The 13,578-nt window shown below is 38.4% G+C and overlaps 1 protein-coding gene across 1 annotated transcript; it reads right to left on the reverse strand.

Moving 5' to 3' along the window:
- Positions 1–1,675, reverse strand: LOC118741750 (protein ALP1-like; the record flags this gene model as incomplete). The annotated part of the gene is given in 2 exon segments (XM_036473724.1): positions 1–612; positions 684–1,675. Coding segments are annotated over 2 exon segments (825 nt in total), but the record flags the coding sequence as incomplete, so codon positions are not given.
- Positions 1,676–13,578: the final 11,903 nt, after the last annotated feature.

Consider the following 13,578-nt stretch of genomic DNA (forward strand, 5'->3'; position numbering starts at 1 on the left):
ATCTTGTGAGGCATGATTACTTCGAGAAGATAATATTGGTTGTAAACCAATTCGGGTAATGTCTAATTCGCTGTCCTCTTCAACTTCATCCGCGTTTAAATAATTGGAGGCGCTTTTGTCTCGAAGCCAATTATGCAAGCACACTGTAGCCTTCACAATATTTATTGCAGTTTCCTTGCTTGCAATAATTGGTTTGCGGTATATCCGAAAACGGCTGGATAAAATTCCGAATGCGTTTTCAACAACCCTTCGCGCTTTGGACAGGCGTTTGTTGAATATTAATTCTTTTTGAGGCAAGTTCGTAACATTTCGGCCAGGATATGGACGCATTATATTCTTTCGTAAAGGAAATGCCTCATCTGCGAGAAAAACAAAAGGAGCAATTTCATTTGTGTTAGGAAGTACTTTTTCTCCAGGAATTTTCATATTTTGCGGGTGATGCAAAATACTGTTGCCAAATTTTGAATTTTTAAACACTCCACCGTCACTATTATGCCCTAAAGCACCTATGTCTACCATTATAAATTTATAGTGCGCATCGGCCACTGCCATTAAAACCAAACTGTGCGTATGTTTGTAGTTGTAAGTAAGCGAATTGTGGTTCGGAAACGCCTGCAAATTTTGGTATTTTATAATCATCTTTTACGCCTGTATATGTGTATATATAATATTTTTATACACACCTGTATTACGACATGTTTCCCGTCTATTGCACCTAAGCAATTGGGAAAGTCCCATTCCAAAAAGAACTCGTCTGAAGTACTTTTCCACATGTCTTCAGAAGGGGTAGGGAAAACATATTGTAATTTTTCCCATATCTGTTGACAGGTTTCCCTTACAATATTAGATGTGGTCGAAGCGCCAATTAGAAATCCATAAAACCCAACTGATTTCATGCTATCTCCACTCGCTAAATATCTATAAAGGCAGCCGGTTTACTATAGAATGCACATTTAAAATTTATTTCGGGCTTCATTGTGGCTGGCTATTCCAAAAGGGCAGGTCAATGAAGTACATAATGTGTATATTATCTATTTTGGAACGCATCACCACTGGAGGTTAAACGAACTGAAATTGTTTTGTCTCCCAATCGAATTTAGCAATGAGTGACGGAGATTTCTTCCAAAAAACATCATTTCCTTAAAGCGTTTACCTTAAAGTAAGAGCCAATCTTTCTCCTGGTGATATTTCTTCATTAAATCTATTGGGTTGATTCTTCAAGTTGGGTCCCAAAATGTGAAGGAGCTCATCGAAGGTCGTCGGATCCATGCGGTGAAAATTTATAAACGATTGAACGTCATTCAAACGCATCTTTGGTATGCGCGAAAAATAAAAACCATCTTTGCCTCGGTCCAAAAGTAATTTACGCACAGCACAGCTTCTTGACCTTTTGCTTTTCTGCTTCAAGCGGTTTAATCTAATTAATAGGCAAAATTTTTGAACTTCCACGCAAAATAATTGGATTTGTTGATGCCTTTCCATATTGTAATTCAAATTTGGCAGCTTTTTATTTATTTTACTTTTTCACTACGTCAAATTTCACCCAAATGACAGTTCATCAGCTATTGACTTTAGAGGCAAATAAAATGTGCCGAACTGAACGGTGAACCGTACTTCAGCACTCTCTCCGACAAAAAATTATTGAGAGAAAATAAAAAGTTGTCCGGACACGAACGGTGAACCCGCCTTAAGAGGACAATGAAAAGCGCAACGAACACAACAGGAGAGATAAGTTTTATAGAGTGCGTGTGTGCATGTGTGTGTGTGTGTATGTGTGTCTCAACCACAAAGGTGAGGGTGAGTGATAACGCTTTGGTTGGGCTGATAAATAAACACACTCGGCTGCAGGTACACGCAGGCTGATGCGTATGTGTGTAGCAAAATGTGTTGTTGTTTTTTGTTACTCTTACTACTCACTGCACTGCGAGTAGTTAAAGTGAATTTAATTAAGCGCGTGTGGAACGTTAAATGCTCACCGCCAGCATCAGAAACATTAAATGGCAATAAAAACAAAAATGCAAAAGCTTTTGCCGGCGGTGCTGCACTGCTATTGACATTGTTTATGTTGTTGTTGTTTTCGAGCAATCTTTTTACAAATGAAATCAAATATCGAAGTAAACGTCACGTTAAAATTAAAAGGCGTAATTTGGTGGTCACATAAAAGGCACATTAGGCCCTCTGCGTCGAGGAGTTTGTGGAAAAGAAAACGACTTTGTAGAAGAGTGGGAAGGTAGAGATTGCTAAATACCGTTTGAGCTATGGCGCGCAGCATGTACTTCATAGGGTGTTCTATTATTCACATTTTTTCGAAAACTAATTTTCAACTTATTCCAAAAATGGCAATTTGAAGAAAAACGGCTCTTCATTTTCAAATTAAGAAAAACTCTAAAAAACCGGTTTTATTTTATATAGATATTTTCTTTACAGTACTACCTACTTTTAGTCAGAAATCATGACTAAAGTTACAATATGACTGATAAAAATAGGTATAGCTTTAATTTAGGAATTAGTAAGGTAAAATAAGTTCCATCCAGACCCCTTACACTCAACACGGTGACGGTTAAAATCCGTCATCCTATGTAAATAAAGTAGGGGAAAATCCCGTTCATTCGATTGTAAAAATCCGGTTTACTCGTTATTCGAAAAGCAAGATAAAAAAAACGCTCAAAAATATTAAAAAAAACGGTTGAGACCGGTTTGGAAAAATCGATTCAATCACCCTAGTATATAGCCAGTGAAAATTTCGCAAAAATATCTTGAAGAGGGAAGCTTTATGTTCACAAGTCATTCATCCAGCACAATTCTTATTTCTGAAGTAGTTCACGGAGGAAATGTATCCTTAGTGAGAGTGTAACTACTAAGGTAGATGTTAAAATTTTCTACACATATATTTCACCAGGATTCTACGACATTGTATTCCCGAACAATGATTAGAGACCGTGTTTTGCAACGATTGGAGGGGTTCGGCAGCCTCAACAGGCTTCTCACATGGAGTCTAACCGGAATCGACACTTTAAGGAGACTTTCCACAGCTTGCTTTCCTCACGCTTTAACTGACGTCCATTCACGGATAAGAGCAGACATCTACCGATAAACCACTAGACGCAATTCCTGGGCAGGAAATAACAAACTTTAACTCGTCTGAAACCCACTCAGCTAAAGCCACCCTCTCCTTGAACCTGACCCTATGAAATAAAAGGTTTCTAGGCTCACTGTGAGCTGAGCTTGTCGACAACGATCGCCGGGTTAGGTGATCTGTTGCTTGCACAATGAACGAAATAGCTTTGTGAATTTAGGAAAATGGGATATTTGTACCGAATGTACTTTCGGTACGGCCATGTGCAAGTTGGGAATGTGTCTCCTTGGAGATCAAGCGTGTCCTTACTTTTAGAGCCTATCGGCTGTGGTGGCTATCTTGGTACTACACTTTGCATTCGATATTTTAGGGAAACTATTAGATGGCATTTTATGAATGCCATTCTCGTTGCGAGAAATTTTCTGTTGCCGGCGAGGAGTCATTAAGAGGAAAAATTACTCTCAGCTTTATGGGACCAATCAGAGCTAGAGTCAATGTAAAGCATAGTAAGTGGTAGGAAAATTTTTCGGGCTTCAGACATGCATATTAAGATTTCAGTGGGAATGCCGTGAGATAATTTGCTAAGCAGGCACTAGGTTGATTAAGCTAGTTACATATTTGTTACAAACACATTTACAAACCAATAACCTGAGCCTTTAAAGTTTATATATGAAACGAACGTTCGGAATTGACCAAACAAAGATTTAAACTCGAACACTAACTCCACAACTGCCCAGCCTTGGCTAAACTGAGTCTTGATCAATACTTTGTTATGATCTGTTAGACCTATGTAAGTACAAAGGATCGATAACTAAAGTCCCGAGGAAACGGGTTGTTTCGAAGTGAGCTTGTGGGTGAATGTGAAGGAGTGGCTATTGTCATGCTAGAGAATTTCACATGCAGGACCTATGTACGTTGCCTACGTCTCAGAACAGCCGGTCATATCTAGTAGAATGACTCTGGTTTTACACGGTTGTTCTTTCGTTGATCTAACCGTGTTTAGACCAGCGAACCCTTCCAAATGTTTCTCTTCCGCGCCTTGTTATCGGATTACGGTGAAAGGTGCGGTCGTTCTTTGATTGCAGCTAGTCTTTCAGAACCATCTGGTGCCAAACTAAGTTGACTAATCATCGGAGGACAAAACCAGTGGTTGGATGCGAGTATCCTAGGTGGTCGACTGATCGCTTTCGGGATGATAGCACTGCTGGTTTACTAAACGGTTTGCCTCAGCCGCTCCCAGAACATCCAGTAAAGGTCAGACACTTGAATGATTGGCTCAGTAGTAGCCCGTCCATCATTGCAGATTTGTGTCACTGCTCCAATATATAGTTTCCAAGGATTTTAGAACATTCTTTTGCCGGAACTGCCAGGCCGATTCGACGTTACGTTGGGGAAAAACGCGATTCCTCATTCGTATGTCGACGTGAAGATTGAGGTCTGTATCTTATAGTCCATGGGTCCAAAGGTCCAGTCCCGTTCAAGTTCATATAGCCTTATACGTTTGTTGTGTCATGTTCATATGCGAAATATCAGTCATAAGCAGCGATATACCGTACCCTTTATCCATTTTTTTATAAACTAAAAATCCAAAAACTCCATTTATTTTAAGTTGTATGAGTTTAATGGAGGAAATTACCCCATCTCCAAACCAAACACTTTTCAGTCTTTAATTACCCTGTATTTATGCCTTGTTATTTAGCCTTTAACTACAAATAAGCAGCAAATTAAAGTAACGGTACTGGTGCATTTCAGAAATCATTGTTTCTTTGCTCTTGTAACATTGTGTTGCCGGAAATGGGCACATTTATCAAATCCATTCTAGTGTTTCGAATGTAACGCATTTGATTTCAATGTTATCATTTCATTTGACAATGTTACGCAATGTTTGTCATGTGCATCGCTCTGTTAAACGGTTATTGTTGCTATTTTTGCTGCTGCCAAAACCATTTACCACAAATGATGACGTTTAACACAAATTCACCTGAATCAACTTTGATATGAAAATCGGGCTGGGGGTAAATGAAGCTCAACATAGCATTGCTGATTGACTGTCACCGCTCAACTGACCAGATAGCTAAGCACTTATGGCACAAACTCCCATTCATAAATGCATACAAGTGCGTAGAGATGCTTGTACGCAACCACAAGTTAGCAAATATATGTAGTCCCATGTACTTGTATGAAGTTTGTGTTTGTGGATGTGTGATTATCAGATGTGAGTGTGGTTTGCATGTGGTCAGGTTGGTTAGAGATTGGGTTCCAAAAATAGCATATGAACGCACTTGAATGCAATTTCAGTAATTAAAATAAATACTCATTGGAGTGCAGTCTGTGTAGTGTATTTAAGAGGGTGGAGCAGTTGCATTTGGAGACAGCAGCAGTTGCAGTTATACTACGATATTATCCATCAGCAAATGGAGCACTCTCATCATTGTCAATCATAAATGTGCATTCTGCTGATTGCAGTGTGGATATGCCAATGACCATTTAACATGAGGGATGGCTTTCCAAATGATGATTTGGTTAATGCAACTGAAATGCAACAGTCATGGAAAAGGTTGCAGACAGATTGCATCCTCAATTTCTGCTATTCTTTACGGGTACAGGAGAATGTCATCAACATTCACGACGACATGTTTGTGTACTAAATACATAAGCTTGTAATTAGGATTGTAGTTTGATACAAACGCGATACGAGCAGAATTGAAAAAGTCTTAAAACGATACATATTTAGCTTATGACTATGACTTGGTACAAATTTAAACTATATTCCAAAGTATTTACGTCGAAGCGACACTTTTGTATCTGCTTGTATACCTATTTATGATAATTCCTTAACCCTGACAGCCCAAAACGCCATAAGCTTCCTTAAAAGACTCGCACTGAACATTCGTTGACAAATTCTCAGTATTAAGGGGTTGGAAGTATTTAAGCCATTCATTGGTTTCGACACGTTACCGGATTTTACCATCAAACATTTTTCGGGTAAGATCTGGCAATTCTGACAAAGAGAGGACCGATTTTACTCTCCCATTTTTGCACTACTTTCCCTGGAAACCGAGTACGGGAACGTCTTCTGGTAAATTCCATACAAGAATAAAGCCTGCCGCCACGAGTTCGTCGGCGATCCCTTCTTCTTCTATAGCGCAGTAATTAAGCACTCGGCACAGTGTTATCCTGTTTCTTGCTGCCAAGGGTTGAAAAGTTTCCAAATAGTCCTTGAAGAGCATGGAGGCTAGAATTCTATTGGGCAGCATTCTGTTGAGATTGCTAGCTCTTTTTTCTGAAAGATTGGTAGCCCATTGCAATAAAAGGTTTTTGCCTTGAGTTATCGGCTTAATAACACCTGACATCGAGTGAACTTCTATGTCCAGATCCCTATAAAAACAAAGGAGTCGGATACGAACTAAGTCTTGTCGTTTCTAGAGTAAACAGGCACCGACCCTCCAAGGTTCGCTGAATCAAGGTTTATACATTGGTCCTCGTTGGTACACCGATAAGATTCCACACGGCGACCTGAATCGATAACTTAACAATTAACAGGGCATCTACAAAATCAACGGAATCATAACCATACACTTTTGGCCTGGTTAAGCGGTCGTCCATCACAAGAGACTTAAGAAGGGGGAAAGGGCTGAATAGTAAGAAGTCCACACTACCAATCCGTAGGGCCTTGGTTCGATCCCTGGTCTAACAGCGGTCTACCATCGGAAGGCAATGATAAACCTCCGAGTGTATTTCTGCATTGAAAAGCGTCTCGTAAAATCCATTTGCCATTCGCAGGCGGCGTAAAACTTTAGGTCAGGACGCAGACCACAAATTGGAGCAGACGCTCGGCCAAACACTTAGCAAAAGTGTAAGCACCAAAATATTATTATTTCTAATGTTCTTAAAAACAAAAATCTTGTTTCAAATAAACGAAAAAATGCCCTTCGAAAAACCTTTACAATGCAACGTAAAGAAACAAAAGTCTAAAATAAAAGTCAACGAAAATAATTTCGATGGAGAATAACTCGCACTAGGCAACGTAAAAACAAAGTCGATAATAAAGAAACGAAAAAAAGGTTATATGATCAACTAGTAAAGGCTCAGCATGCCTCGCGACGTCTGATTGGAACTGTTACATTGACCAATGCAAAAATACTGTTGAAAAGCAAAATCGGCTGGTAAAGTAAAAATTATTAGTTTAGGTTCAAACGACTGAAGAGCAGAACCTTCCGTACTCATAGACCAAAGATAATAGCGCTGAGATATCTGCAAATTTTGCAAGGTTTGCCAAGCGAGCATAACCTTCTTCTATAATCTTGCTGTTCCACAGGATGAAAGAATTTTCCCCTTCAAACAAGGTCAACGGCTATTCTTACTGCGTGCTTTCTAATAGGTCTAACATTTTCTTGATACAAACATGATCCGTTGATGTGCCCAGGATATCTCGGGCGCTTAAATAATTTTGCGTTTTTTCGTATGGATACTTAGCCCATAATTCATTAAGTAATCTAAAAAGTAAATACGTAGGCGGGTACCTAAAGATCTGGATTTCAGCGCCATCTATGTTTTGGGTTAAATATTTGTTTCACTAAGTTAATACTTGTTAATCCAGGTCGTACGAAAAAATCGGATTCTCTAAATATCTCGACTCCAGCGCCATCTGTCAGAAATTCATTTGTATGCCTTTGCCATAGATCTTCACACAAAATTTCAGAGTAATGTGACTTGCGGTTTCGAAGTTAAAGCTGATTAAAAATTGCACGCCTATTGAATGTGCTACGCGCCTTGCCGAAGCCCATTTTTTATACCCTAATTTATGTCCGAGCTTACTATCTAGATACCAGTTAAAGCCCCACGAAAATCTGTTCAGTAGCTCCGGAGATTATTGAGTCCAAACAGACAAACAGATAGACACTTATAGGGGAGCAAAACTTGTATTTAGTTAAAAGTAGCTCTTGAGTATAATAACAGAATATTGTTTCTAAAATATAATAGTTATGGAATTATTATTTTGTTTAATAATCCTTATAACAGTTAATTTTCTGATATGAATTATCGAGCTCTCTCTTAGGAATGGATCGCGTTTCATATACATACATCAGTGTTGCCAGAACTTTTTGGGCCGACCGGCTAGATTGGCAAAAAAAAGCGGCTAAAAACGGCTAAAATGTTTTAGTGAAAATTCACATGCTTTATTTACATAAATAAATCGCAAGAAACGAAAGACTAGTTAACACCATTAATTTATATCGAGTGTATATTCCTCATCATCAAATGAATCACTATTGTATATATCACCTGAATTCATTAATTTTAAGAGATCGTCATCTACAATAAAATTATGGCAGCATTTTTCTTCACGGTTTAAACCGTATCTTATATATAAAATAGCGTTTAACGTTTTAACGCACATTGGATTTCTTTGCTTAGTTTTTATTATATTCATTAAACTAAATATTCGCTCTACTTCTGCATTACTTATAGGCAAAACAAGAAAACTAAAAACTAGGTTGGAAAGGTCAGCAAAAGGGTTTTCTCCTAGGGCATTTCGAAATTGATAAACTTCGGCCCAAAATTTTACAGTTGAGTCTAAATTACTCCAGGTATGTAACGTTAACCGTTGCCATTGCATCTCTATGGATGTTATTTCGTCGGCATTATATTTGTGTTTTTGTTGCTGTAGTTGAACAAATACTTTTGGTTTAATTACTCTTAATGCATTTCCAACCGAAAAAAGTAAATTTTTTTAGTGTGGCAATATTTGTAGGGAGGCGTTGCGTAATTCCTTTATTAAAGTGATAATAAAATAGCGACCATTTTCTCGAATTATTTTCTCGGCTTCGTCGTCAAAAGCGTTTGTGCTTACTTTTGTTTTTAAATACTCTTCAAAACTGTGATAAAACTGAGGAAATGGAGCAAGGTATGGTTCCAACGGGGAGCATACAGGATCAAATGTGTCCGCGCTAATAACCACTAGGGAGCATAGATGCGAAAGTAAAACATTGAGTTCATTAAAAATCTTCATTGGGTCTGCATTATTGCTTTCGAACAACTTGTTTACTTTTTGCACCTGAAAATTAGGCAAATAGTAAAATCGGCTAAAAACGGCTAACTTTTTTTTACAAACCGGCTAACAAATCGGCTGCCGGCTAGATCGAATTTTCTCCGGCTAGTTGCTATCAAAACCGGCTAAATCTAGCCGGAAAACGGCTAAAATGGCAACGCTGACATACATATGTATTCTGTTGATGAAGAGCGTCCTTGTGAAGGTGTTAAATATGACTCGGTTTAAGTCGTTTTATGACACTTTAAAGTGGATTCCAAAGATTTAACTGGACTCCTTTGAAAACATGTTAGATCGATTCTTCAGATATTTCGATGGCCCTGCTAAGCCTCAAACATACTTATGTCTGTTTAAATGATCCCGTCATTTGCCTAACTTTTTTTCCTTCACAAGATGTTCTCTTACACATTCATATCACTGAAAACAACAATTTTCCCATCTCTCCATAATGTGATTTCCGCCCCTCATTTAAAAATTAGCGCAATTGGTCGTACATTGAAAGTTCACAAGGCATTCATTCATAAGCGAGTTCCTTCCCTGATACATATGAAAAATTTTATCACTTAACATACTTGATTTTAAGGATAAATCAAGTACTACTTTTTCCTTTTCTACAGGTAAACTTCCAAAATATTCTTGAATTTATTCATCTGCAAAGTTCTTACTTTTTCCCTACGAAAACTTTTAATTAAAAACCTAAGTGCGCTGAACGCAGACACATAATAAAGCTGTGCAATAAAAATAAATAAAAACCAGAATGGTAATAAATTATTTAAAATAATTGCTTAATTGGGATTGTGTGATTGTGAAGAAGATTTCGAATAATTTGCCGGAAAAGCAAAAATTGAAAACAATGTTACACTTTACACTTGAGAATGAGCTACGTAAAAGATTAAGAGATGAGTGGATACGTTTATGTTGGTCGAGGGGTGGGTTGGCAAGGACATAGGGAGGAAGTGCAATTAAAATGTGGTTTGAGTTCAAACCAACATCTTAAATGAAGCAGCAAAAAGCAGCAATGTATACGAAATGTATGTAAATATGTAAGCTTGTGGAATGCAGCGGTGAGGGTATTCTATGTAAAATTGTCGCCAAATAGCAAACTTTGTGGAATGATAAATCAAGCTGGTGCGCCGCAGAAATCCAAAAGTGGGTGGAGCTGGAGGGTGATTTGTAATAAATATCGTAACAAGATATCACCCACGGAGAATTCCGTGTGAGTCCAAAGAAACTTACAAATACATACTTGCTTTCTTAACAAGCGCACACATTTCTAAATGTAAGACACAACTCACCTACAACTTTTCGTTCCAACAACCTGCTTCAGCATAATAATCAAAATATTATTATTCGGTGCAGCCTCTCACACTTCCTGTTGCTCTATCGTTTTCTGTCGTCGACGTTTGCACCTGAGCGCTCGTGACTGCTCATACCATCTATCGCTCAGCAACGCTGATGCTTTTTGTAGCAGTAAAAAGTAATTAAATTCAAAAACTAGCATCATCGAGAAATACCATAATTATACGCGACTGCATGTCAAGCGTTAGACTTATGAGAATATTTACTCACCCTTACCGAAGAGAGCAATGCGTTTTAGAAGTTGCTGTTGGGCAGGGAGTAAATTGGCTTATATAGGACCGTGTTAAAACAGTAATGGGTGGGATAGCGTAATCGATTTCAGAACATTTTGATATTGGTGCTTTATGTTTTCTGTTATCGTTTCTGTCATCGAAATATTTAACGCTTTAACATTTTCATCGTTATCGATGTCATCATCAATGCTGATATTGTTGATAAATGTTATTGATAATTTTATCGTTATCTCTATTCATGTTATAAAGCCGACCGGAAGCAGAGCTAGGTCCTACAAAGAGTGGTATATTCCCAGAGGATGTGCTGTTAAGTATCCGCATCAGACCTAACTTAAAGGCATGTGATGCCTGCAAATAGTAGCCTTTTAGTACAACAACTAGAAGCCTAGCGTCTTAACTCTTAAGAGACAAACTAAATTTGGGAGCTTGCAGTCGTAAACTCCATACTTGGTTTTCGTAAAATTTCAGCCTCGGTATGACAACTGTCGTGAAGATCCAATAGGAGAGTGAGGGTGCATCCCAGTAACTTTTTGTATTCTTAAGGCGGCGCCAGGGAAGTTTTCTCTGACCTCTCATCTACGTTAAGTCGCCAGGGCAGTTCATTACTGAGATTAATCTAAGGATTAGATCTAGAGATTAAATTATTTTAGGCCCAGGCTAGTCCGGAATCTTATATTTAGTTGATGCTAATACTTTCGCTGTTATATTTCTTTCGTTTTGTATATTAGTGACTGTCTTTATATTATTTACGTTACGTTTGGTTAAATTAAATTAAATCCCAGGAGTTGAGCGCACTTGAGCTACGGTAAAAGCTCTGCGAGCCGATAACGAAGTTACGTAGGTGTCTGATGTTCATAGCCGACAAGCCCACAAATATGGTTAGGAAGTATGAGCTAATTGAGATATTTTAGTTTAAACCTCGCAAGAGATGGAAAGGTTGTAAAAATGTTTAGAGATGTTTCCACTATTCCGTTCTCTGAACAGATGCTATAGTGTGAATCTGGTTTGGTATTTAGTCTTCGCGTGATTTTCAATAGATCAGTGTTATGTCAAGGTTCCCAGTAAAATTTAGAGAAGTGATATAAGGCCCTACTGTGGAAGAGTAGTTCCAGGAAGTCAAAGGTACTACAACCATCTCTTTACTTAGTGAAAGCTAAATGGTCATGCAGTTCATCGCAATACATATATACTATCTGACATAGCACAACCTCATTGATCATTAGAACCATTACATTAAGGATTAGGTACTGCGAATGGTCCCATAGAGGGAATTTAAATGATATTTCTTCTCAAGCATAACGGCATAGTCCCAAGGGGATAGTCCTATGAAAAAAAGTGATAAGCCCGAGTATTAGTGTCAAAGTCCTATTTGAGGTTGAAGGAGATCAGTGGCGATGTTTATTTTCCAAAAATATTCCTAATTGTCCTATCTCTGAGTCGGCTAAACACTCAGTGCTTCGAATTTGCGACTTTGAGCTCCATTTTAAGTGCTGCATCAACTTAAGCTACTAATGGATATACTTTTAAAGGAATATCGTGGTTTAATATAGGTCAGCTTATATTTCTCTCATTCCGTTTTCCATGTTGCAAAACTTCACTCACAACAAGTAATTTTCAAGCAAAAACACACCCCACTTCAATTCTCATATAAAAAATTGGGAATACCGTTAATTTCATCATAAGCCAATGAACGGATCGAATTTAGTATGGCACCATCCTTGCGGTACCATCTTTCCGATAAGAAAAAGAATTATCCAAATCGGTTAACGTGGCCCAAAGTTATGCGGTAACATACATAAAAAAAAAACAAAAAAATAATTCGACGAATTGATAACCTCCGCCACACCCGTGATCCTCTCGCTTCCTTCCAGAAGATCAATTTCTACTACAATGCTAAGGAGGTATTGCTCAAATCTGCGCCAACAGTTCATCAGAAAACATAATGTAGATAACCTGGACAAGTCCGACCTCGGTACCAGCTTATGTGCTGATCTGACGATTGCCTCAGCAGATGGTTGATAAACGCCCCTTTGGGAAAGACCCTCATCGGAACTCTTTACGCACAATGCCACCTTTTAGTTTTATAAGGTTTTCCTTTATTTAACTACAAAAAAACTCAAAAAGTGTTCTTCATTTTAGGCCATGTCAGAGCCTTACAAATATTTATCGCCTGCCGAGTTCATAGGTGAGTCGACTTCATCTTCTCGCGGCTTGATACAACTTAAAACCCACACACAGCTGGTATGTTCTTGCTTACGATCTACTCCTCGCGCTACTCAACACGAGTTTGCTGTCTTCCAGCGAAAAGACAGTTGCGGCAAAGAAAGACATTTACAGAGGCAACAAAAAAAAAATGGGATGGGGGTTGTACACTGAGCTTTTAAGATCCATGCTGCTGCATGCCGTTGTCTCTGTGTCTTAATCCTTTTTCCATTATTATTTTCATAATTCTTATTTACATGCCGATGTCGGCGTTGTTGTGGTTGTTGTACACATTTCTTCTCCATGTTAGTTGCTCTTATTTGTGCGCGCACAGTCACCAACGCGTTGCTCCTTTAGCTGTTTTCGACATAACACCGACTGTTCTTATTCCCGTATCTCCCACCCACCCACTTACTCGCAACCAGCCAATATGTTTTTCTTACTCAGATTTCGCTTGTTTATTGTTTTTGTTTTATGTGCTCTTTTGCATTTTACAATTCTCGTGTGTTTATTTGTAGCCTTTTAAAGGAAAGAAAGTAGAAAGAGGATTGTTTTTTCCACGCCGTTGAAATGGGTTGGAGGTGGGGCACGTCGTATTTGGCTGTGTGCGTGTGTGTGTGTTAATGGCGAGTGTGTTTATGTTTAGCAGAAAATTA

This window comes from Rhagoletis pomonella, unplaced genomic scaffold (assembly GCF_013731165.1).
Source record: "Rhagoletis pomonella isolate Grant_MI unplaced genomic scaffold, Rhpom_1.0 Rhpom_scaffold_00006, whole genome shotgun sequence".
Classification (NCBI taxonomy): domain Eukaryota; kingdom Metazoa; phylum Arthropoda; class Insecta; order Diptera; family Tephritidae; genus Rhagoletis; species Rhagoletis pomonella.